The 27134-nt window shown below is 43.1% G+C and overlaps 1 protein-coding gene across 6 annotated transcripts in view; it reads right to left on the minus strand.

The window, feature by feature from the left end:
- Window positions 1-27134, minus strand: part of INPP5D (inositol polyphosphate-5-phosphatase D) — a 662897-nt gene that overhangs the window by 307134 nt on the left and 328629 nt on the right. For all 6 annotated transcript variants that reach the window (XM_069213774.1, XM_069213775.1, XM_069213773.1 and 3 more), the window contains 2 exons: window positions 2946-3086; window positions 1396-1483 (listed from right to left, as the gene is read on the minus strand). In XM_069213774.1, coding sequence (XP_069069875.1) covers window positions 1396-1483; window positions 2946-3086 — 229 coding nt within the window. The remainder of the gene's footprint in view (window positions 1-1395; window positions 1484-2945; window positions 3087-27134) is intronic.

Here is a 27134-nt window from a genome sequence, read left to right on the forward strand (position 1 = left end):
TTCGGACCCAGCCATATGCAAATAATTCTTGACCCAGCTCCCTATGGGAACAGTCCAGTCTGAACTGCCAAGCCAGGTCCTCCCTGGACAGGATTCAAGCATCCTGGGACCAGTTTCAGGGTATCACCCTTCATCAACCAGGCTAGCTTGAATCCAGTGGCGCAGCAAGCAAGGGACCCACGTCTGGGCATAACCTAGCCATTTAGGGCACACAAGGCAACATCACAAAATAAAATGATGGGTGGAGTGTTGAAACTTTTCAAACACTCACCCCCAGTCACAGATCTGGGTTTAATCCATTGTTATTTTGCTTGCCACGTCACCCCAGTTCGGACCCAGCCATATGCAAATAATTCTTGACCCAGCTCCCTATGGGAACAGTCCAGTCTGAACTGCCAAGCCAGGTCCTCCCTGAACAGGATTCAAGCATCCTGGGACCGGTTTCAGGTACCACCCTTCATCAGCAAGGCTAGCTTGAATCCAGTGGCACAGCAAGCAAGGGGCCCACATCTGGAATACCTTAGCCACTTAGGGCGCAAAAGGCAACATCACAAAATGAGAAGATGCACGGAGTGTTGAAACTTTTTAAACACACCCGCAGTTATAGATCTAGGCTTAATCCATCCTTGTTACAGGCAAACAGCAAATTTCCTGTAGACAATCTTCGCTGAAATTATATTTCATAATAAAAAATCCTTAATTTTTCCACACCCCCAATGCACCCACTGCATACTACATGTTCATTACTAAGAAGATACAGAATGACATTACTCACAGATGCTGCATCCCAAAAATCGATGCACACACAAAACACCTAACCAGAGGCAGGCATACCAAAGACTCAGATATCCGATTGAATGACAGGTACTCTCTGGCAATTTGCTGAGTATGAATTTCCCATCTTGAACATCTTGGGAATGGATGGATTTCTTATAATTAATGTTATTATTTCACAGTGACTCATACTTATCGGAACTGAAAGGAGATGAAGTGGCTTGTGGAAAAACACACCACTCTGCTGTGGTCAACAATTGACAGAGGCAATGAAGAGCTAAAGCTCCTGACATCCTAGTGTCATAATCCACTAGGTCTACTCACTGGTGAATAGAAACACATCATTTGATCTCTATAATTAGTCAACACATACCAGTGTGCCATTCATCGAAATATGTGCCTCAGATGCTGCGTGAATGCTGTGAGCCCCTCTCATGGCAGCCCAGTAAGGATCAACTGAAACACAAACTCTTCATCAGTATAATCCAAAGTGGTGTAGACTCATTCCCAAGTACTTGAAAGTCTTCCCTGGCTCCCAATAAGGCATCTAATGCATGAGGTTGTTTCAATTCAAAGTCATATGTCAGTCAGCTGATGTCTCAATGAAGTGGATCCACTCACATGGGAACGCTGATGGGATGTGGGAGAGAGCTCCTGGTCGAACAGCCTCTGCACGGATTCCAATGTGGGCAGGGTACGGTTCAGTTCACTGGAAAAACACAATCACACCATCAAAAGGTTCACAAGTATGGAAGAAAAATAAATGAATTTAAATTTGGTTCAGACAATGGCACCTGGGGTCTGTCTACAACCAGATTGCTCCCAATGGAAGGCTATCAACTAGGTCCAAATATGGATATTTAATCAATGACATGCAGTCTCTTGGTACTCAACGACAAGTTATCTCTCAGAACCCAGTATCTAATATGGGTAAACACTGACAGAAGATCACCCAGCCACAGAGTTCTATGCAAGGAGAGTATCACAGGAGATCAATTAGATCTCATGGTCACAGGTAAGCAGAGCATGGAAGGGGATCACTGCAACCTTCATTCAATAGAAAAGTAGAACATGACACTGGATCATCCAAAAAGTCAGGTGCTTTTTAAATACATCAGGAGAAGACAACATCCAGACTCCAGGGTCGTATGTGGCTACAATTATCATAACTTTTGTGCAGTTCCGTTTATTTATAATCAGGTTTTGAAAAGAACAGTAATCCTCAAGCTAAGGAAGAGTATCCTTTTTCAGTCGGTTCCACTATTGCCTAGTACCTGAATAGTATATCTAGGGGTGTTTTTCAGATGGTTTGTCTAATCTATAAAGACGTCAGAAAGAGAAAAGATCTCCAGCAAAGATCCCCTACGAAGCGACCGCTGGGCATTACAGAACCTGCCAAAAGAGGAGGAAGATGTGATGATGAAGAATGCCTCATTGGTAGATGTGGGGCTGAACGTCCTAAAAGGATGCTGTCCTTAGGCATGAATGTTGCTGTCTTTTTTTAAAAACTAATTAGAGGCCCCTTGCGAAATGGAACTGCACAGCAGGTATTATTATGGTTAATTCCTTAGGAGAATTTGAGCAGGATAGTTCAACCTCTCTCTCACCTTTTTGATAAAATCCTATGTAAGTACACAATGATAAGTGACCTCCCAACTCTAAAGCATATATGTAAGACACCATCCTGGGAAACCACCCACCACAGTGGTCACTGATGAATTTCAAATATGAGAGATTACCATTTTCCAGTACCTTAAATGAGCAGCACATACCATGTCATTACCAGGAACCCAGGGTCTTGTGACACCACTTAGTGCCAATTTATCATCCTGTCCTGTGCCAGGCTGTAGTACTCATGAGCAGTTCATTCACTCCAGTGCTAAGGCAGACAGAGGGGCATAGTGACTGAGCATCCTCCTGACTCTGGGATCATCTGTCTGTACTCAGTAGCAGGACATTACTCTAAGGCCAAGCTAAATGTCCAAAACTGGTGACATAAAATTCCCCATACTGTGTTTAGTATTCTCCACCAGTGGTTGACTTAACATCCTAAGTCTGGTAAGTTCTTAATGGCTGCAGTTCCTGGTGGTGGCCAGGCTAGAAAAGGACACTGCCGTATGGGCTACTTAGCTCGAATTACTTCATCATATTTTGTGCTGCCTCTCCCTTACCTGTGTAAACCTTTGCAAAGACAGGAGAGCAACTTTCTCAGCTGTGGAAGGTTGCCACTGCCCATCTTCAAGTTTTCTAGATCACAGTGTATGTGGAGCCGTAAGTACTCCTGAATGGCATTCAGCTGCTCCTCCGGGATGCTGTGAGGGGAAAAAGGCAGAGTAAGAAAGAAGCACTTTATCTGTAGTGACCTTACGCCCAAAGTGACCCCTATGCCAGTAACAATTCCAACCTCACAGACACTGAGAAAGTGAAATATCAACAGCACAAAATGCTGCTTCTTATCAGACTGCTTAATCACGAACCTATCCAATAAATGATTGTTCACCAATGTCCTGTTTGTTAATGTTCCCTACCACCTGAAAAGTGGGACATGGACTCTTCGCCATGTAGTGTGGAAGAGATATAAGGCCTGCATTAAATGTGGTGGTAATGAGAGAGCCGAAAGGGTTCTGCCAGTGGAGGTTTCTCTATGCTGGTAGAAGTTCCTTCCATTTGTGGGTTCTTCTCTAGGATGTGGCACTTCCCTCAGAAATCACAAGACTCCAAATCAGATGATAATTAGCAGTATTTAACTGCAAGAGGTATCAAATTAAAATTCCTTAGGAGGGTTCTCTAGTGCTATATACAGTACTCTGTACTTCAGAATGCAGGGCAAACAGCATTTCTATCAGAAACCACATTGCCCCTCTTATCTCAGGGAGACAGACAGTGAGAAACAGAGAGATAGAAAGAAACAGAGAGACAGAGACAGAGAGATAGAGATGAAGAAGATGGATAAGATTGAAGGAGAAGGATCCAGCTTAGCATAATGACAGGTGAGTTTAAGACAAAGGACATTTTGCCACCAGCACCTAACCGTGGTAACAAACAAGGTGACAGATGGTTTGGCTTAGTAGAGACGTGGATGAGCTGTGGAAAAGTAACTATGGCCAACTACTCGCTTTGCTAGAGGATAGACTTGAGAGATGGAGGCGACTGCCTCTGTCGCTGACGGTCGCCTAGCTATTGCAGAGATGGTAATCCTTCCCACATGTCTATACCTCTTCTATAACCTGCCACTCCTACTGCCTCTTCACTTTCGGCGCCAGGTTCAGTAGCATCTTATCTCTCTGGATTGAGCCAGCAAACAGCCATTCATTGCCTGGGAATTTTTTACCCTACTATTTGAGTAGAGAGGACTGGCTGCTCCGGACATGGACCTGTACTACTTCTGTGCCCACGCTAATTTTGAACATTATTGCTGCCATCCTATACACTGCTCCTGAGACTGACCTAGCTGCGCCCTACGCCCTTTGAATGGGGATGTTCTTGACTCCCCAGCGACGGCACATGCCAGTGGAGTCGGTGGCATGTACGATATGGGCACGGATTGCACTCTGACGAGGAGCACACCTTGAGCATCTTTTTGCTCCTGCTGTGCCGCTTATTGACCATCCTGCATTTCCTGTTACTGACAATTTAAGAACACGCACTAGGCTGCGCAAACCGAACCTGACATTTATGGGTAACGTTTACCCTGATGGCACTTTTATTGCATTACAGCAGGCCCTTTCGGAGATGGTACAAATCTCCTTGATGTGTTCACATACTATCAACTTCAAGTAGCTCATCCTGCTTTCTATAGTAAATTTCCAAAGGATCCGCCCACGTTCCAGACACTTCAGATGATGCTGACTAATCCATCCCCTTGTAAGCTGATAACACGGCTTTACACGGAAATGCAGGCCACAGCACCAATATGCACCCCCCCAAGAGTAAGATAGTGTGGGACTCAGATATCACACAAGCTCTCACAGATGAACAATGGCGATTTTGCTGCGCACGGGCACACATGCTCTCTCCCAGCTACAAGTTCCACCTTATCCATTGCAAATACTTACACAGGTTATACTACACCCCGTCTGCATGGGCCTGGTTGCAGATGGGCACTGCCTATGGTGTTCCTATCACTCTGGCGATTTTTTACATCTTGCCTGGAATTGCCCTCAAATCTTTGATTACTGGACTGAAATATTTGCCAGAATTAAAAGACATTACAGGGCACTGACTTGAGCACACCCCTGTCGTAGTGCAGTTGGTATATGTTAAAGATGTTCCTGCTGAAGCCTCCCAACCATTAGCTATTCTTTTACTGCTTGCTAAGCGCAGGGTGGTGATGCGATGGGGCACATGCACTGTGCGGCTTGTAGCAGATTGGCTTGCTAATGCTGCATACTGTCAAGAGCAACTCATGGCCTATTGGGATCTTAAATTCCCATCCCAAAGAAACCTGACTTCCTCTTGGGCGATACCTGCAATCCCAACTCAGCACAGCAGATATTGAGTGAGATGGAGTAAATGTTGCGCTCTCGAATATATTGGCTGTGATAGAGGCAGATTTTGCCCTTTGCGCTGTCATGAATGTTGAGCTTAGTAACTTCACTTTCTAGACCTTTTCATCCCTGTCGTTGTAGACATACCCATTGGCCAATGTGCATGTGAGTGACTGCTTTATACTCCCCTCCCCACTTTCTCGTTCCTTTCTTTTCTCTCTGTCTCCTCTACATTTGTTATTACTGTCCTAAAAGGGTTATTAACTTGTAACGTGCATAATATGGGTTTACTTATATGTATAATAATGTAGTTGGAAACGGGCTGTGTCTTCATGTTCTACCCCACTATATTTACTGTAAAAAGGAATAAAAAAAATTAACAAGGTGACAGATGCAGGCAGGAAAATTCTGGAGGAAGGGGTTGAGGCAAGAAGCTGTGGTATTGGTAGACAACCTCAGTACAGAAGACAAGCATTTGCAATGCAAGAGTCTTGCATTTGTGAGAGTTATAGCTATTGGTGTTGTAAATGACAATGGCCCTCTTTACAACCCTGGCGGTCGGTGTTAAAGCAGCGTTAATACCGCCAACAGGCCGCCGGTGAAAAAAATGGGATTTTGCCCTGGCGGTAACCGCCATCAAAGACCACCACTTTTACACACCGACCACCAGGGTGGTAACAGCCACTGGGCTGGAGACTTCGGTCTCCAGTCCGGTGGCCATCACAATCCCACCCTCAGATTATGACCCAGCCTACTACCATGGTTTTCGTGCCAAACTTACCGCCATGAAAGCCATGGCGGTCCGCAGCAGCATCCAAAAGCAAAACACCCCAGCCCATAGCATTGGTCAAGATACGGTCAGCTGTGTTTTGCTGGCGTGGCGGTACTGCTGTCAGCAGCGCCGCCTTACCGCCGTCGGCTCCCATGACCATTCGCGGTGTTCCGCCAGCATTCTGGCGGCATACCGTCGGCGGTCATGATATGGTGGTATGTTGGCGGCCGTCGCCGTGGCGGTAGGCAGTAGTTGCCGCCAATGTTCTAATGACGGCCAATGTCTTTTGATGTGGAGGATAATGCATCTATACCAGGTGCCACAGCAACCCACCCAGGCCTTTCGCTGCAGGAGAGAGGACACAACAAGGCCACCATCTTGGGAGAGGTTTTGCCTCATTCATACAGACTGGCTGTGATATTATACATAGGAGTTAAGAGGGTGATGGAGATGTGCTCTGCACCTGTGACAGCGACTATGTGGGGTATTCGAGGTGGTGCCTCTTCAAACAGGAAGCATTGCTATTCGAGCGCTCTTATAGACAGTGCTTCTGGAAGCGGCATCTGCAAGGTCACAGTCACTGTGAGAGGCCTGTAAAAGCTATGACACCATGACACTAGTGAATTCTGAGAGGAGGAATTGATGGAGTTTGCTTCACTTTTGTGCCCTATCATACGCTGCTCCTCTCACTGTGGCATCCTTGTGTTAGCTTCTTTGCGCTACAAGGTTAGGAAAATGTCTGCCTCTACTAACTAAACTCTATTTGAAGAGGCCCAATTTACATCCAAGGGCTAGATGTTTTTTGCTATCAAGCTTGAGCCCCTGAAGTGCGTGCATCTGGAGTCGCAATTCCTTTTACAGCATTTTGGAGACAACACCTTTCGCCATCTTCTTGCCTATGTGCTTTGTTGGTGACCATCCGGAGTGTATCAAGAGCACGTGCTATTGCCTCGTGTTAAGCTCTACTCAAGACAATTGGTTAATGCACCCATGGCAGAGATCTTGACTGAACGAGAATGTCAAAGATTACAATCCTGACATAGCTTTTTCACTTCCTCATCTCTGCAAGGTTGATGCAAATGAATTATAGCAATTATATTAAGAATGGCACCTGCTTTGCAGCGCTATGAAATAGTAGAACCTCTATTACCATGTGTTATGTAAAACAAAATGAGTCACTGCCACACTGCCCAAACACACACCAGACAAAGAGCCCTAGTGGATAGGATGTGGAGTAAGGGACGGAGCTGCTGACTTTGGAGCTTTGGAACAGGTTTCGAGTCTTGATGCCGGCTCAAAATCCTGTGATTCTGGGCAAATCACTTTATCTCACCTTGCTACCAAAAATGTATCTGTTCTTGTGTAATGTAACCGGTGTTCATGTAAAGTGCTGTAATACCTTTTTAGCGAGTTTGCACCTTATAATACTGCAAAATAAATAAATAAATAAAGCATTCCAATGCTTTTGTGTCGAGTTCTCGCTACAAAAACCTGCAAAAAAATTACAATAAATGAAGCACTCCATTACATTTGTGTCGAGTTTGAGCTACAAAAAAAATGCAAAAAAAATGAAATAAAAAACAGTAAGGTGCCCGAAAACAAAGAAGAGGAAGAAACAACATATGGCCATGAAGCGCAAAGCATCAAGGCAAAAGAGAAAAATAGTGCACTACACCAAGTTACATGGCCCTTCATGCAATAATTCATGTAACAGGGTCAGTCTCCATGGCGGTAACAAACCAGTCTCAAGGCGGGACAAATGTAAAGCAATTACCAATGACATCAAGGGATTTTTGAAAGGTAGGCCCAAGAACCAATCAAAGTGATGGGCGTGAGATGGGTGTGGTTAAAGCCCACAGAATAGATTACAACATGTTGAGAAGAGCAGTCCTTGCACGCTGCTATGCTCGACCTAAAAAAATGGAAGCAGGGTGGTGATACTGTAAAGTAAAGAAAGTGGCAGCATGAGGGACATCCACCAAAAGGAAGAAAAACATAGGGTTGGAGGCATGGAGCAGGAGGTTTAGAGGCAGCCAATAAAGAAGCAAAAATCAGGGTTGAAAGCAGAAAAAGAGGTGGGTTAACAATTTGGCTGGAAGGTGATGAAGCAGAAAATGAAGGTTTTGATTTATTAACGCTTAAACGTAGTGCTGAAATAATCATGTGTGACTTTAACCGAACTAATTAAGATTGTACGGGGACAAAATGTGCCCTCAGAGTAGGTTGCCATCATTTATACGCGTGCTTTATATAACGTGGTGAATTAGAATTGCACTAATCCGACATAATCATAAACGTGTGCTACGATTTGCTTGTTTGAATGTTTTAGCTTAGCATTACTTTAGTGGAGGCTTTGGCCTAGTTGCCCGGTCTCACGGTTTAGATGCTCGTATTTTTCCACTGTGCTAATAAACGTGTATTTTTGATTGAAGCTGTACTTTTCCACAGAAACTGTTCACATGCTTATCTTAAAGTTAGTGCCAGCCTGGCATATTTTCTCTTTAATTCAAGGTCGACTTGCAGGTGCGGACAATGGAGGCTCTGAGAGTAAGCTAATTGGGAGACAATGTTGCGATCTGCGTACCCATCTCCAAGGATAATGTATGCTTAAGTAAAAGCTTGAGAATTGTCGTTTTTGATTGGTCAATTTGAAGCTAACCTATGAACCCTCCAATGGAGACCCTACTGGATTCGAACTATTGTCTATAAAAATCCGGTGCACGAGAAGAAGGTAGCCATTTGCCCGCGATTACGAACATTCGGACATCGTAGCTATTATGGCCCACTTTGCTGCGACGCCATTTTGAGAGACTTTGATTCTTTCTCTAATCGAGAGAAAGAGACTTTAAATGATTCTTGCCCTAGAGACTGTAACTTTGATTTGATCCCTTTGCATGAAGTAATAGTTCTACCTTGCCGCCGTGAGGCAATTGCCCCATTCACCCCTGCCCCTTTGTCCCGTCCTATGCTGATCGAAACGGTACCCATGCTGATCGAAGAACGGTACCTGTGAGACGAAGACTTCCTTGTATGCTGATCGTAATTGGTAAATATGAAAGGAAATTGTAAAATTGCATTGTGTTTCTTTTAGGTAACCAACTGCTGATTTTGGTAAGATCCCTAGCTAGGAGTTTTCTAAATTAATGTTGCTAAATTGTTTTTGCATGAAGTCCCACATGCCGATGCTAATTCGAGGTTAGACGAGGATTCCATATGTCGCACGATGCAATTTGAGATCTTGTAATGCTGACTAAATGTATGCCATTAGTTCATTACAGATTATCGTATTAGTGATTTGCATTGCCATTATCGAATGCCTTGTGATTCAAATGCTTCATAGATTACACTTGTTTCGACGGTATGGACAGCTATTAATGTTCATATATGTTTACCATTTGGTGTTGAGACACATTTATATTGTGCTAGCTTTGTTAATATAGGGAAATAAATTCACTAACTTTGCAATAAGAAGGTGTGGTTATTCCTGACTGAAAGGTCAGGGTTCGCCGAAATGTATTCTGGATTAATTGTTAAGTGTTATGTTGTTCAAGGTGTTGCTTATGTTCGTTATTGATTATTGATTTGATGCGACTGATCGATACAAGAGTACAGAGAGTTCCCACTTAGTCAAAAGATTCATCGGCCTAAAGAGCGTCCGAACACAGGTAAAATTATTACTATGTTCCGCTCTATCAGTAGATGGTAGCAGAGGACGGTTACGTCTTTTGGGACCCTGTACTATTAAAGTACATGGTGTCGAATTAACGGTTACGCATTTTGAGACCCCATTCGAGAAGTTGAATTAGATTTTCTTGGGTAGAACGGATTGACAAGATGATGATGGGCTAGGTCCACCGCGACTTTCCCGGGATCTCGGAGCTTGCGAATGGAGAGAACGGAGGTGTGGAATCAGCGTTGGCGGTACTAGTGATGGTATGAGTGAAGTTAGGGTTTTGCGCTTGCACAGCTTATTGCCGCAGGGTGTGTGAAAAGGTTGCGAGGGTTTTCTTTTTGAGGATAGCGGAGGTGCGACTCCGAGTGTAGAAGTAGTGAAGTCGTCGAACTTCATAGAAATAGCGGAGGTGCAGCTCCGAGTGTGAGAGTAGGGAAGTCGTCGAACTTCATGTGCGTGTGGCGCTTTGTGCATAAAAAGGTCCATGTGGTTGTTGTTGTTGAGACGGGCCCTGCGAGGTCAAGAGACTCCGGAGTATGTTGATCCATGTTGTGGTCTGGGCGGTTTAGTAGGTTGATCGGGCGTGGTCAACGAGTCGGTACGTGTGTTAGGGAGTGAAAGAAACTTCGACTTCGGGCTTTGACAAGATTCTAAGTGCACTAGAACAGATCATTGACAAGTTGAGAGTAGGTCTGCGGGTCAGATTTGCTTGCGAATGTGGGGACTGAGAAAGACGGAATAGTGCCCAGAGGCTAATGAAAAGTCCAGAGGCTAGTGAAAGGTCCCTAAGGTCCTGAAGCGACTGTGTTACCCTTCCTGTAGTAAACCGACAGATCTGTTTTATTTTTTGGTAGCTCGCAATATATGCAGAAGTTGTTACGAAAAGAGGTGAGTGAAGGAAGACTAGCCGCGAGGCTTTGTCAGCCGCAGTGTGTGTGAGTGTGACGTCACTAAGACCCACGCTGGGATAGGTTGGTTGCAGAGAAGGGTCGCGCACGGATTGGACGCAGTCCGTGGGACTCGATTGGAAGGGGAAAGGCAGGTGAAGAGTATTCCGGGAATTAAAATCACCTATTGATTACAAACTTTGTGGAATAAAAGTGACCTATTGACTATAAACTTGGTGAAATAAAAGACGAGAAAATGAAATTCCTTAAAGCGTTTAGGAGTGCGATGAAGGGGGAGTCTTACATTAAAGCGAGCGAAGGAGAAGAGACGCCGCCCGAAGGTACACCAGCTTACATTGTAATGGAAGAGAAGGGGGTAGCTCCGTGCCTTTGGCTAAAGCAATGGCACAAGTTGACAGAGAAACATGGGAGCGTAGCGTTCCCGATATATGGGACATTCAATATAAAGATTTTAGAAAATTTGAGATTCACGATGTACGACATGAAGGTGCCTCCAAGGCCAGCACAGTTTGAGGCTCTAGCAATTTGGGAACTAATGGCCAGACAGCAACAGCAGAAGAAGTTTGAGACCAGAATGAGGAAGGTAGAAAAGACACTAGCGGATGCTAGGTGGGATAATGCACAGAAGGTGTGGAGGTCAGATGTATTGCAGGGGATAAAATTGTTCCCCGCGATTACTAAGGAAGGAGAGGAGACAGGTAAGAAAGCTACCTGTAAGACAGACAGAAAGTGTCCCAAGGATAGAGAGGACGAGGAAAAGTTGAGAAGAGAAGAGGAGTTAGAAGATGAGGAGTTAATAATGGAATTGCTGAACGACCGTCCACCGCCTTATGCAGAGAATGGACAAGGTCCAAGTACCAGTTCTGCCCCTCCGGCACCGGTACAGAACAGTGAAACCCAGAGTTCAGGAGCGTCATCGGGATCAAAGGACCCGAGTCTGCTGTTCACCCCGCAGATACCACAGGTTAGGAGAATATATCCAGATGTGCCCGTGTTGAAACCAGTAGAAAATTATCAGCCGCAGATGCCAGGGTACTACAGCAGTGAAAATAGTGGAGGAATGATCCTAGATCCAACCGTAAGGGGCATACAGAATGGTTACAACCCAACAATGGCACAAGCTGAATCAACTCAGTTTATGATGCCTCAAAAACAGATGCAGGGAGGAAACGCATATGCTCAAATGACGGGGAGCCAGATGGGCATGCCGGCAATGACGACCCATGGTGTGGGAATGAACATGCCACAGAACATGGGGAATGGACAGAACCCAGACGCGATATCCTTACCCATTACCGTAGGTCCAGCGGTACCTCTGTATAGTCAGCCTAATTCGGGTCTGAGCAGTCAGGGATCAGTGTTGCAGAATGGGACAGAAAGAAGGTGCATAGAAAACACTCCAGGGATAACTCCGATAGCGGCTCAGCCAACTGGGTCTGGATCCTTGATGGAGTTTAGTCCTATATGTGCTCAGTCAACACTGGTGAGGTCGAGCCCCCCACTGATAATACCTCTCACATCGAACACTGAAAAGCTGCCGCAGCCATCGATGGCAGTCGATGTGAATGCTACACTAATGGGAGTAAATGCGCAACAGTTAACCCAGTGGTTCAACAGTCTGAATTCCACACAAAGTTCAGGCAGTGGGAAAGGAGAAGAGTACCTGAATAGGATGAGGCTGAACATGGAAGCACAAGAATTGGTGGAAGGGAATATGGGTGTGAACAGGTTAGAGTCCTACACGGAAGAGGAGCTGAGGTATCTATGTCCAAAGATCACGAAAGAAGTAAACAAGGTACATAAAAGTTTGCAGGAAGTAGCGGACAGAAATGGGATTGACATAGGCAAGACGAAACACTTGAGCAGGAGCTATAGGTTGGATTTTGGGACTACAGATTTTGAACACATGAGATCAGCAGGCATGAAGGCACACCTTAGAGAATTGTTGCAGAGTGCACAAGTGTGGAGGTGCTTAGACAAGTGGGAAAGCAGGTGGGTAAAGAGGAAGGATAAGAGGAGGGACAGTGCTACAGAGCACAATGAGAAAAGACCGCAGAGTAGTGATACAGTAACAATGTTACCAATGAGGGAGACAGCAGGGGGAAAATTAGTACATGTACCATGGCACAGAAGCGACATTCAGTCTTTTACGAATGATTTTCCCAAACTAAGAGAGAAGCCGATTGAATGGTATCAACAAACTGATAGGTTTGTGAAGCTTGCGAAATGTCTCTGGGAAGACCTGAACACTCTATTTGAGATTGTGGTTCCGGCAGATTTGTGGGAGGATTGCAAAAGAGCGGTAGGTTGGCCGACAAGTGAACCAGAGAGGGACAGAGAGACGGGTGCACCATCACCTATGGTGATGAGCTTGTACTATAAGGTGATTGAGCATTTGAAGACGAAGGTTGCCGCGAAAAATGTGGATTGGCAGAAAATTGATCGAACTGCCCAAGAGGCTAAAGAATCGATTCATAGTTACTATGAAAGGTTGTTGAAGGCGTTCAAGAATTACAGTGGCACGGAAACAATTGAGGCGAAGGACATGCTCCATTTTGTGTTCAGATTTGTGGAAGGGCTGAGACCAGAGATAAGTCAGATGATAAAATCGCATTTGATTTGCTGGCAGTCGAAACCGATTGATGAGGTTTTGACTTATGCGAAATACTGTAGCGACGAAATTGAAGTGAAACAGAAAAGGCTGAAAGAAAAGGTGATGATGATGCAGCTTAAGGCAGCTCAAACAGGTTTGCAAGGTTTGCAAGGTCTGCAAGGTTTGCAAGGGATGCAAGGGTTCCAACAGCAGGTATCGCAACCGCAGCCACAGTTGCAGGGAAACATGGCGTTTCAACCACAGGCCAGAGGCAGAGGAGGTTTTGTGAATAATGGGCCGGATTTGAACACTGTCGTGACGGGTGTGCAGGCAATGAAGAAGGTGATGCCGTGTCACGTGTGCGGAATTGTAGGTCATTGGAAACGCGAGTGCCCGATGGTGGTGCAGGAAGGTGCAGGTGCAGGTGCAGGTGTTGGTCAGCAAAACAATGATGTCAATGCATTTCAGACAATGAGAGGACCGAAGATGAGAGGTCCAAACTCAAATTTTCAGACCATAAATCAATTGCAGGGATTACAACCTATGCAGCCGCAGCAGATGCAGATGCCCCGTATGCAGATGACGCAAATGCAGCCGATGCAACAGCAGTTACCTATGGTACCTAATCAGCAAATGCAAATACCTTTGGCACCAATGAGTCAGCAGCAAGTGATGTTTCCTCCACAGGTAACGGGTCAGGTAATGAGTACAAATGGCACCGTACAACAGTTCCCATTACACAGTGAGAGTGGAATAAACAACGTATGGGAGAGTGAAAGTTCAGGAGAAGAAGGAGATTGTGTGCTTGCGGCATCCTTGGAAGTTGATCAAAGGGGTCCATACGTAGAGGGAAGAGTAATGGGTCATCGTGTCTCATTCTTGGTTGACACGGGAGCCACACGGTCAACAGTTAAGAGCAGTGAAGTTCCAAATTTGCCACTCTCAGGGAGGACAGTTCAAGTGGTGGGAGTAGCAAACAGACATCTGACGAACCCAATTACAGATCTGGTACCAGTCAGCATCGGTAACTATCAAGGGGTACATCAGTTTGTGGTATGTGACTCAAGCCCGATAGCACTGTTAGGAAGAGACCTATTGTGTAAATTGGGTTGTTCGATAATGTGTTCAAACGAAGGAATAACAATACAGACGAGCAATGATGGGGAAGACGAGGACAGTGTAGAGGGGGATGAGATGGAAACAGTCGACGAAGAGTATCCTCTGATTTGTCTTTTCCCGATGATAACTGAAGAAGATATCCCAGCAGAATTACGGGAAACAGTCGGAAAGGAAGTGTGGGACATGACAGGGAAAGAGGTGGGATTGATGAAAGGAGTGGAACCAGTAAAAGTGATGGTAAAGCCCAATGCGATCTTTCCCCAGACCCCACAATACCACATGCCACAAGATACTCTCATGAAAGTTGCCCAACTCATTGACGAATTCGTAAAGCAGGGAGTACTGAAAGAAGTGTTAAGCAGCCCATGTAATTCACCGATAATGGGACTAATAAAGCCAAGTGGGAAAGTCCGACTCGTGCAGGATTTGAGGAAAATAAATGACATCATAATAAAGTGCTGCCCAGTAGTACCGAATCCAGCCGTGATAATGTTTCAAGTCCCTTGCGATGCTGAATGGTTCTCAGTCATCGATTTGTCACAGGCATTCTTTTCTGTGCCTCTTCATGAGGACAGCCAATTCCTCTTTTGTTTCAAATTCCTAGACAGAGTGTACAGTTGGTGTCGAATCCCTCAAGGGTTTTCTGAGTCACCGTCAATATTCAATCAAGTTCTAAAGAAAGATTTGGAAGAATTAGAATTGCCATTCGAGTCAACCCTAGTACAGTACATTGATGACTTACTGGTTGCATCAAAGACAGAAAGCAACTGCACAGCCGATACCATTGCTCTGTTGAATCATTTGGGAAGGAATGGACATAAAGTGTCCCCTTCCAAATTACAGTTCTGTCAGAAGAAAGTGAAATACTTGGGTCACCAAATAGAGAAAGGGTCACGGAGAATAATGAAGGAAAGAGTTACAAGTATACTCCAAATGAGTCCACCAAAGACAAGGAAGGAGGTGAGGAAGTTTTTGGGAATGGTGGGATATTGTCGCCAGTGGATTCCCAACTTTTCGTCTCTAGCGAAGCCCCTACTGAAATTGACCCAAAAGGATGCCTTGGATGAAATTGAGCTGAAAGGAGACGAGATGGATGCTTTTGTTGAACTGAAAGAATGCATGTGCAGGGCTCCAGCTTTAGGTATGCCTGATTACACGAAGCCTTTCACATTGTTTTGCCATGAACGTGATGCATGTTCTTTGTCTGTCTTGACCCAAGCCCATGGTGGCGTGAACAGACCAGTAGCGTATTTTTCAGCTACTTTGGATCCGGTCGCAGCAGCACTCCCAGGGTGTTTGCGCGCCGTAGCAGCAGTTGGTATCAGCCTCACTCAGAGTGAAGGAATAGTGATGGGACACCCAGTAACAGTCATGGTCCCTCACTCAGTTGAGATACTTTTGACCCGCTCCCGAACGCAACACATGACTGGAGCAAGACTCACAAGGTATGAAACGATAATTCTGGGCTCACCGAATGTGCAGCTGAAAAGGTGCACTACGTTGAATCCAGCTACCTTGCTTCCTGGAGAAAATGCTGAAATTGAGAACGCTGAAGACGTCGAACATGACTGCCTTCAGGTGACTGAATTTTGCACAAAACCTCGACCGGACATCAAGGATACTAAACTTGATGAAAATGACCAAATTCTCTTTGTTGATGGTTCATGTCTAAGAGATGGGATGGGGATTTTGAAAGCAGGATATGCTGTATGTAGTGTAACAGGGGTCTTGGAAGCGGGATGGCTTCAAGGAGTCTATTCTGCACAAGTAGCAGAACTTGTAGCCCTTACTAGAGCATGTCAATTGTCTGCATTGATGAAAGTCACCATTTATACAGATAGTCAATACGGGTTTGGGATTGTGCATGACTTTGGACAACTATGGTCACAGAGAGGGTTCCTGACTTCTTCAGGATCTCCAGTGAAGAACGGGGAAAGAATAAGGGAATTGTTACATGCCATTCAAGTGCCAGCTGAAGTTGCAGTGGTAAAGTGTAGTGCTCATACGAAAGGACAAGACTATGTGTCTCTGGGAAATGCATATGCGGATCAAGTCGCAAGATTTTGCGCCTTGAACTGTATATTACTAAGGGATGATTGGAATACAATAAGTGAGCCAGAACTCGAACCAGCTGAAGCATTCGCCTTGAAGGTTGTAGATACAATAGACGAACTAAAAGCACTGCAGAACAATGTCAAGGAGGATGAAAGGGATTCCTGGATTAAATCACAATGTATAAAGAGACAAGACGAGTTATGGGTTTCACATGAGGGAAAATTTGTTTTGCCAAATAGTCTCTTGTCACAGCTTGCGCGGTTCTATCATGGGCAGGCTCACCTAGGGAGAGATGCCATGGTAAGATTGTTCAAAACTGATTGGTTTAACCCCAGATTTCGCCAAGCTGCAGAAGCAGTTTGCCATCGATGTGTCACTTGCCAGCAGATGAACCCAGGAAAGGGAACAGTTGTGAACGCGAGTCACATTGGTAGGGCAAGCGGACCTTTTAGCCGTATGCAGATGGACTTCATTGAGATGCCTGTGCATGGGGGTCTGAAATATGTGTTGGTGATTGTGTGCATTTTTAGTCACTGGATTGAGGCATACCCCACACGTAGAAACGACAGCCTTACAGTTGCCAAGCTATTATTGAGGGAGTTAATACCACGTTTCGGATTCCCGATCTCTTTAGAATCAGATAGGGGAAGTCACTTCAATAACGAGGTGATAAAGTTACTTTGCGAAGCACTAAACATTGAGCAAAAGCTGCACTGTAGCTATCGCCCTGAAGCATCAGGACTGGTGGAGCAGATGAATGGTACGCTGAAATCGAGAATGGCAAAAATATGTGCATCGACAAATTTGAAATGGCCTGACGCATTGCCCTTAGTGCTAATGTCAATGAGAAACACTCCTGATAGAAAAACTGGATTGTCTCCGCACGAAATTCTCATGGGCAGGGCTATGAGACTTCCTGCAGTTCCCGCAAACATGCTTTTGAATATTACAGATGATATGGTGTTAGACTACTGCAAAGGACTGGCTGACGTGGTTCGCTCTTTCTCTCACCAGGTGGAAGCGACCACCTTGCCACCGATCCAAGGTCCAGGACACGCACTGAAAGCAGGTGACTGGGTCGTGATAAAGAAGCACGTGAGAAAATCGTGTCTGGAACCCCGATGGAAAGGCCCTTTCCAAGTGATCCTGACGACAACTACCGCTGTGAAGTGCGCGGGGGTTCCCAACTGGATTCACGCCAGTCACACAAAGAAGGTGTTGTGTCCCACAGATGAGGAAGTTGAAGCGCTGAAAATACCAGTGCCTGACAAAACAGTGCCGAGTGCTGAGAAAGAACAGAAGCGAACTGAAAGCGAACAAGCAGAAGTAGGAGAGAAGGAAATATTATTGGAGGGCGAAGAGTCTGACTCACTTGGGGAAGACCAAGGAGAAAGTTCAGACAGCGACGAAGAAGCTGCAGGCGACAAAGAACCTGAAGCAGCTGAGGGTAGCAAAAAGCCTGAAGCGGCTGAAGGTGACAAGGAGCCTGAAGCAGCTGAAAGTGATAAAGAGCCTGAAGAAAGTAACGGTGACGAAGGGCTCGAAAAAGGTGAAAAAGCAGGAGAGCCTGATCAGAGGAGGGCTTTCCCAGAAGCAGACGATACAGAAAAAGAAAAGGAGAATGTGATCGATTCCCCGGAAGAAGGGGATAAGGCAGACCAGAACGAAAAAGTTCAAGCTTCCACAGAAAAGATTGCAGGTTCATCAAATGGACATGGCGCAAAGAGGAGACTAAGTATCTCACCAATAAAAGAAAAGGGTAAAGAAAGTTTGAACGAAGGAGGAAGGCCAAAAGTGAAAGAGAAAAGAAAGGAAGTGACTGTTGTGGAACAATCGTCAAGTGAAGAAAAGGACTTGACCAAAGAGGAGAGTACCAGCGAAGCAGAATCGAAAAGAGAAGCAAAATTGAAGAGGAAAAGGATACCAAACAGGAGGTATTCCGGTCCTGAATGGGCATACGCAGTAAATGATGATTGGACTGATGAATTTGTATCTCTAAGCATTGAGAACGAAGAAGAAGAAGAGATACCAATAGAAAAGAAAAGTTTCATAGACTCTGTCGATTGAAAGAGTAAATGATATTGCTTGCTACAATCTAACGTGAAAGAAGCAACCAGCTGAGACATTGTTAAACCGGATGAGACATTTGCTAAACTGATAAAGACTGAGTTATTGCCGAATTGAGACAAATGCTGCTAACCGATAAGTGACTGGCCTTTTGAAGAAGACGGTGTGAACCTTGCGCTCGTTCAGCTTTGTAACTGAATTGCTAAATAGTTTCATTTATAAGTGTTTCTAGCTCTCTGATTCTATACAGATCATGACGCAAAATAACAGAAAGAAATATTGTAAATATGTGTGTATAGGCTTGGTAATTACATGTGTAATAATAATATTGGCAATTGTGATTGAAATGCATGGAAAGGGGGAAAGTGAGAATATCGAGGCTTCTACTATTGCTCCTGTTACTGTCACTGAACTAACACCATTGAAAAGACTAGCACTGGATGAGAGGCTCTTGCACGATAAGAAAGAGCTTTCGTATAACATTTTCTATCGCTTATTAACAGAGTATGTTGAAACTATGGATGCGAAAGATTGTTATGTGTGTACTCAGATACCGACGTCAGTAAAGGAAGGGGTAACTTATCACCACATGCCTCTTACATATGGGATTACGTGTAGTATAGTAATGTCTAGGTTTTATGGTCAATCTAACATACAGTATTTTTACTCGAATTATGATGTTACCTTTGCTTATGTTCCTATAATAGCGCAGCTAAGCCAGACTGCAAAATATTGGGATTATAAAATTATGAGGGAATTTTTCGAGCCAATGCTACCTTTTGAGACGGCTCATGCTCATAGGGAGAACCTTACTTGCTCAGTCTCTGCCGTAGAAATAAGCTTTTTAGATCGCACAGATGATAGAAGGGCACAAATGAATGCGAAATTAGAAAAGGAGTTAAGTAAAAGGACTTCAGTAGATAATTATGATTTTGCTGCTATAAAAACACAAGGGAAAATAGCTTTAGATGCTTGCCATGTAGGGAAATTTTGTATATATCGAGGAGAATCTTATTATGACAATATTTTTGTAGGAGCGAGTGAATGCAAACATACGTTTATCTTTAAGGCCAAATGGACATTCATGATGAACGGACTTGACCCTGTCATTCCAGGGGTGTATTACATTTGTGGGCATAATGCCTATTATCGTCTTCCAAAGGGATGGTGGGGGAGATGTTATTTGGGTATAGTGTTCCCAAAGGTTTATCAACTGGATGACGTATCGATGACTCAAAAGACATCTGGATCCCATCGTATCCAGAAAAGAGAGACCGCAGCTGCTGTGGTAGGTGATATATTTGGAGCCATGATTCCTTCATTGGGAGTTGTGCTGAATTCCATCAAGATACGAAAGTTGTCTACTATAGTGGATAACATGTTGACAAAGTTTTCAGGTGCTATAATCCTGATAGATGCTGAGCTTGCAGCGGAAAGAGCTATGACTCTTCAAAATAGGCTTGCTTTAGACATTCTTTTAGCAAAGGATGGAGGCGTTTGCAAAATGATTGGTGCACGTCACTGTTGCACCTATATACCGGATAATAGTGTGAAGATTAAAACTATGCTTGCTAATCTAACAAAAGAAAGTGCAGATTTGAAAGAACTGAAAGAACCAGGAGTGTGGGAGAAGGTTGGAAAGGGAATAGCTTCAGTGGGACATTGGATTGGGGGAATTTGGAATAGAATATTATTGAAAATAATAGAAGGAATATTAATAGTGATAATTTGTGTATTTGGAATTTGGGGAATAAAAAGGGGAATAATAATGATTATGGAAAGAATTAAAAGAAGAAAGGAGTAGAAAATTATGAAAAGAATGGCGGAAGAATACAAAGCGCAAACTAGGGGTATTAAAAGGAAAAGGGAACTGACAGAATTTTAATGGAATAAAATTTGTGGGGATGATTTGTGTGATGACAAGTAGTCATCAGAGGAGGGATTGATGAAGCAGAAAATGAAGGTTTTGATTTATTAACGCTTAAACGTAGTGCTGAAATAATCATGTGTGACTTTAACCGAACTAATTAAGATTGTACGGGGACAAAATGTGCCCTCAGAGTAGGTTGCCATCATTTATACGCGTGCTTTATATAACGTGGTGAATTAGAATTGCACTAATCCGACATAATCATAAACGTGTGCTACGATTTGCTTGTTTGAATGTTTTAGCTTAGCATTACTTTAGTGGAGGCTTTGGCCTAGTTGCCCGGTCTCACGGTTTAGATGCTCGTATTTTTCCACTGTGCTAATAAACGTGTATTTTTGCTTGAAGCTGTACTTTTCCACAGAAACTGTTCACATGCTTATCTTAAAGTTAGTGCCAGCCTGGCATATTTTCTCTTTAATTCAAGGTCGACTTGCAGGTGCGGACAATGGAGGCTCTGAGAGTAAGCTAATTGGGAGACAATGTTGCGATCTGCGTACCCATCTCCAAGGATAATGTATGCTTAAGTAAAAGCTTGAGAATTGTCGTTTTTGATTGGTCAATTTGAAGCTAACCTATGAACCCTCCAATGGAGACCCTACTGGATTCGAACTATTGTCTATAAAAATCCGGTGCACGAGAAGAAGGTAGCCATTTGCCCGCGATTACGAACATTCGGACATCGTAGCTATTATGGCCCACTTTGCTGCGACGCCATTTTGAGAGATTTTGATTCTTTCTCTAATCGAGAGAAAGAGACTTTAAATGATTCTTGCCCTAGAGACTGTAACTTTGATTTGATCCCTTTGCATGAAGTAATAGTTCTACCTTGCCGCTGTGAGGCAATTGCCCCATTCACCCCTGCCCCTTTGTCCCGTCCTATGCTGATCGAAACGGTACCCATGCTGATCGAAGAACGGTACCTGTGAGACGAAGACTTCCTTGTATGCTGATCGTAATTGGTAAATATGAAAGGAAATTGTAAAATTGCATTGTGTTTCTTTTAGGTAACCAACTGCTGATTTTGGTAAGATCCCTAGCTAGGAGTTTTCTAAATTAATGTTGCTAAATTGTTTTTGCATGAAGTCCCACATGCCGATGCTAATTCGAGGTTAGACGAGGATTCCATATGTCGCACGATGCAATTTGAGATCTTGTAATGCTGACTAAATGTATGCCATTAGTTCATTACAGATTATCGTATTAGTGATTTGCATTGCCATTATCGAATGCCTTGTGATTCAAATGCTTCATAGATTACACTTGTTTCGACGGTATGGACAGCTATTAATGTTCATATATGTTTACCATTTGGTGTTGAGACACATTTATATTGTGCTAGCTTTGTTAATATAGGGAAATAAATTCACTAACTTTGCAATAAGAAGGTGTGGTTATTCCTGACTGAAAGGTCAGGGTTCGCCGAAATGTATTCTGGATTAATTGTTAAGTGTTATGTTGTTCAAGGTGTTGCTTATGTTCGTTATTGATTATTGATTTGATGCGACTGATCGATACAAGAGTACAGAGAGTTCCCACTTAGTCAAAAGATTCATCAGCCTAAAGAGCGTCCGAACACAGGTAAAATTATTACTATGTTCCGCTCTATCAAAGGCACAATCTTAGTCCGACCCTACCAGCAAAATGCCATTCTTCCAGAACAAAGAAGAGTGTCCAAACTATTGATGGATACAAGGGCCATTGTGGAGGTTGACAGAACTAGGAAAAATAACAACATCGCAATGGGACAAAAAACACCCAAGCATAGAAGTCATTGATTTATGTCTTTGGGTAGATGATGCTAGAATTTCAGTACCAGGTAGAGTGCCTCTTTTAGAATTTTGGGGAGTTTGGTGCTATGGGCTTTTAAATAGGCGAGGACCATAAGCTCAGCAATGATTGAGTTGTGGGCAAAGAATGAGCTATGGTGTGTGCACTGGAAACATGATGTGGTCTTCAAAAGAACATGTGAGTTATTGGAAGTACACAGATTTGAAATTAAATTCGATTGACTCCTATATATTCTTCAAGAAGAAAATGTTCCCCTCTGTTGGTTTGATTAACTTAATCGGTCTAGTAAGTATTAGGCATGCAAAAATGCTTGCCGATAAAATAGATTGCCTACTTTTTTTCAAATGTTTTAAATAACTGATAGGTTGGTACCATAAATGCGTGGGAGGGAAATAGAGAACTGAATTATAGAGTATGGAAAATTTGAATAAATCTGTAAAATGTAGACTTATTGTCAAATATCATTTTGACATAAAAAGGTTTTCCCCCAGTGAAAAACTACTTTGTGGAAATGTTGACAGATTTACATTTGGGCAACAACTGATTCCACTTTCTACTGGAGTGACCCGCAAAGTGATGTTTAAATTTGGTTTGCCAATAGCAAAGTGAATCCTACAATATTTTGCATAGGTTATTAACCAGTACATTCATGAATCTCCAACAGTCCGACCTTTACCATTAGTGAAGCCCATCCTATTGGTTACATCAATGAGAATGATATTACTTGAATTAATTCTACAGTGCAACAATTGTTTGCAATGAAGCCTATTCATCCGGTGTTATGCAACAGATACTACTGATCAACATTTCTAATAGTAAAATAAATTCTGCTGACACACCAACAAGTGATTATTTATTAATTTATTGAGCACAGTTTTCACCAAGAAAATTGTTTCTTCGTTCCAGTACCAATATAAAAGTGACACCCAGTCTTAATGGGAGGTATCTAAAGAAAAAATGGAAGTGGTAACCTGAAAACAGATCAGTGTCTCTTCAGTAGCTTTCTGAATGCAATGTGATTGTGTATTTACACTTGTGCTTGTGAGCACTTAGCTCGAACAACATAGCTTGAGGCCAATGTGCCTACACACCTGATCATCAGGTAACTGTTTCTTAATCTTTGAAATTTGGAAAATAAGATTTTCTAACCCAAACCATCTTAGAACTCTATATTGGAAGGGAATGTGCTTTAAGGCCCTTCTTAAAAAGACCTATGTACCTGGTATAGACGTTTGAATACAATCTTTGCTTTATTGCCAGCAGTGTGGGCTTCTACAGGCATTCAACACCTGGTCAAACATGTGCAACTGCATGACAGTGCTGAGCGAAAACGTTTGGGCACCTTCAGCTTAGCAAAAGCATAGGAGAGCATCCCCACTTGTAAGCTTTGACATTAGTGATATCCACAGTATTGTCGTATTGAAGTATTTTCGTGTGATGTGCTTGAGGAAGGAAAAGAAGCAACTGTCTTAATAAAAGTGCACCGAAACATGAGTTAACCACTGAGTTCATCTGCCCAGTCAAAGACAGCTCATGAATGAGAATACCTAACCACTTCACTGTGTGCAGGTATTGGTAGATCTGGCCTATCTTGCTCTCTTCTTGTCCACAATTCACAGCTTGGCATTATTGTCATTTATTTGCAGAACGTTTGACTTATTTACTGTCAGATAGGCCTTAAGTAGTCTTTGATGTGTAAAGTGGAACTTGAGGCTGTATGTTCAGCTGCATAATCAAAGATCACCTCTGTATGCGAGTGAGACACATCCAAATCCCTTCATCAAGATGGTCACAGTCCTGACATCAAAGCTACAGAGCATGGACAACAGGGACAAGCATCATGGAACTCTACATTGAATCTGAGTTTATTGCTCAAAAAGTAGGAAAAGAACAGATGAATGTAGTCCGAGATAACGATCTGTCGTAGTCTCTGTTTAAGTTAGAATATTTTGGTGGAGAGATCTAATTTAATCACCCCACTCACATGTCCTTTGTCCAGAACAGGCCCAGTTCATCCATAGTGGGTATAAAGGTTGTTTTCATTTCCTTTCTCCTCACAGAATCAGTGAGCCAGCACAATTAAATCCTCAGACTATTCTGATGGCTGCTTAGTTAGTCATTTCTCAAGTTACATTCCCATCACTGGAAGTAAAGTAGTGAGTCACTACCCAAGTTATATATTTTTTTATGAGCAAGGAAACCCCTATTTTCCAATAAAGGGTTCATGTTCAGTATCTAAAAATCCATTAATCAACTAAACAGCAGCTGCAATGACTTTCACAGAAGACACAGCGCAGTGTTCCTACGAGACTTGGATTACATGTCCCCCACAAGTGTTCCACCTCAGTCCTGTTAGTATGTGTAAACTCAGACCAGGATTCACCACGCCTGAAGAAATAATCAAGACCTTAAGCATATCAAGGGAGTTATACTGCTTTTCTAATTCTAAGTGGATAACACCAACTTTGTTACAGAAAAGGGATTTTAATTTATCATAGAATTCTCGAGCAGAGAATGATTCATGAGACAACATGGATTTACAAAAGGATAACGGGTTGAAAGGAGGTTTTCAAGTGAATTATGAGAGTGGTTAATACAAATCGAGAGATGATCTGCTTTGGCTATGTGTAGTTTATATTTACCACCTCTGCCATAAAGATCATTACCACAATAAGAACATTTTTATTTTTACATGTTTTAATGCACCCTGTACCTTTTCTTCTAGTAAAATTGAACTCCCCAAACATACTTATTATTAATGGAGATTTGTTAAAGTATATGTAATCTTCAATTAAAAAGAAATAAAGAGATCAATATAAAAGAACTTTCCAACATAAAACTGCACATAACTTACAATGAGTTGAGAGTCTAGCAGGTAAGTCCTTCCCAGCAGGACCACAATAATCTGCACTTTGCTCTCACCAGCATCTAGTGTTCCTTTTCACATATCTATGTGCTAGACTCTATTAAGGTACTTGCTCCAACCACAACAAATGTTATTTTGCCACTGTGAAGCGCAATAACCCCCACTACTATCATGATCCTCTATCTGCTGTGGAAGTGAAGCGTCTTAACTAGCAAGCTATCAAATCTTCTGTATAAAGATCATGAGAGAAAGAATGGTATCATTGATTGTTGTGTTAGAGCCCCACAATAAGGCATGCATTTTTTTCTGGGCCTTCGTGCCAACTCACTAAATTCTGCTATTAGTAGAGGTGGCAGAACCAAAACTTTATGTGACACTGTGTTGTCTCTGCAAGAACAACATTATCCAAGTAGTTTGTAAAACTCATGGTAGGCTACCTGTTTCAAAAGGTTGTATGGCTTGATCCAGCCTAATGCACAGTTTTCTCTAGATGAAGTGCTTTTGATCTGTATTTATTTCCTTCACTATACCTTTCAATTAGGATTCTGTAGCATCCCACCAGCAAAGCTAATTGGAACTCTGCCAGTCTAGTTCAACACTGTCCAAGCCAGCCTTGAGTAGTAATCAATGTTTCTAACATTAGTGATCACCTATTTCTATAAGAAAGATGCTGAGGTCATCCATGCCCATACAAAAATACCAAGTGTGTAAGAGAAGCCTGGTCCTTGAAAGGTGCCACTTCCAAATGCAGAATCAAGAATATCAATGGAGTTCCACCACCTTCTCCAAGGAGGTCCCTCAAGAAATGTATAAGTTGTTAGACCTTCCTCTAGCCTTCGTCCCAAAACACAGCACTATTCAGTGTCGCTGTCGCTGTTTTGACCTGGTAAACCAACAGGGTCTCCCTTTCTAGCCAGAACCAATAACTGAAGAGGATGACACCCCCTATTGCTTAGACCAGTGAAATATACCCCCCTCCCCCACTGTTAGCCCCACTGGTTATAGAACAGCAGTAACTTTGCTCAATCTCATACTTCAAGTCGCAACTCTGTGCAATCTACAGTGAAGGGAGCTTCTCTCTGGCCATACCATTAGATATTGAAGGATGCATTCCTGGGTGCCACTCTGAAATCTTTCAAGCCCTACAGCAGGTCAAGCATTACCCTCACAATCTGAGCTAGCATAATGGTGTCATCTACTGAAAGGAGTAGCAGATTTTGCTGCCACATGTTCCTGGGCTATGGTGAGAAGATACATAGGCAGAATTAACATGTTGGGCCATAACATAAATTTATGGCCCTCCCTGAGGGACAGTCAGGCTTCCCAAACTTCAACTGTACAGCCTTTTTGCCTAAGGACTGGATTGGGGTAACTTGAGGGCACTCAACCAATTTCTGAGAGCCTACTCAACAGTAAGGATGAATCATTGAAGCAAAAGACTGTTTACATATCAATATAAGCCAAGAATAAAGACCATTATTTGAATGCAATTTATTTGTCAATCATCAACTGTAGCTCACCTTGAACATGTGTTTTTAAAAAATCCTCATTCGCCCACTTCTGCAAACAAGAGAATAAAATCTTTCCACGAATCTTAGTGTGTGCTTCAGGGTGGAAGATAGAGTACTTTTAGAGTGGCTCTAACTGAATAATTTTTTATATATTGGGACTTGAGCTTCTGACCATATTTCACGGCACCACCACCCCCTCATGTCTCTTACTATAGAACTGAGTATGTAGAATTGAAAGTAGCACTGATCTATAGCAAGGGGAACTTCTTAAATAAGGTTCATTGGGACACTGACCAGCCCTTTTAGCATGCGTAACTTATTTGAGCTAAATAGACTTATTTGACCTTCCCTTGCTCCTTCACACAAGTTCATTTGCACGTAAGCCTCATTTCCCACCACACTCCAACAAGACATAAAACATTGCAAAGAGCATCCTCCACTTTTCCAGAATTATGTTGTTCTTAAAACTTGCCCACGATTGCTCTGAGTACATACTAAATTACAAAATGACCTGGGGCCATATCATGATGCTGTTTCCTGTCCACCAGCACACAAGTGGTCTGTGCTTTTCATTTTAGTGTATTTTGTGCA

The sequence above is a fragment of the Pleurodeles waltl genome, chromosome 11, assembly GCF_031143425.1.
Source record: "Pleurodeles waltl isolate 20211129_DDA chromosome 11, aPleWal1.hap1.20221129, whole genome shotgun sequence".
Taxonomy (NCBI): Eukaryota; Metazoa; Chordata; class Amphibia; order Caudata; family Salamandridae; genus Pleurodeles; species Pleurodeles waltl.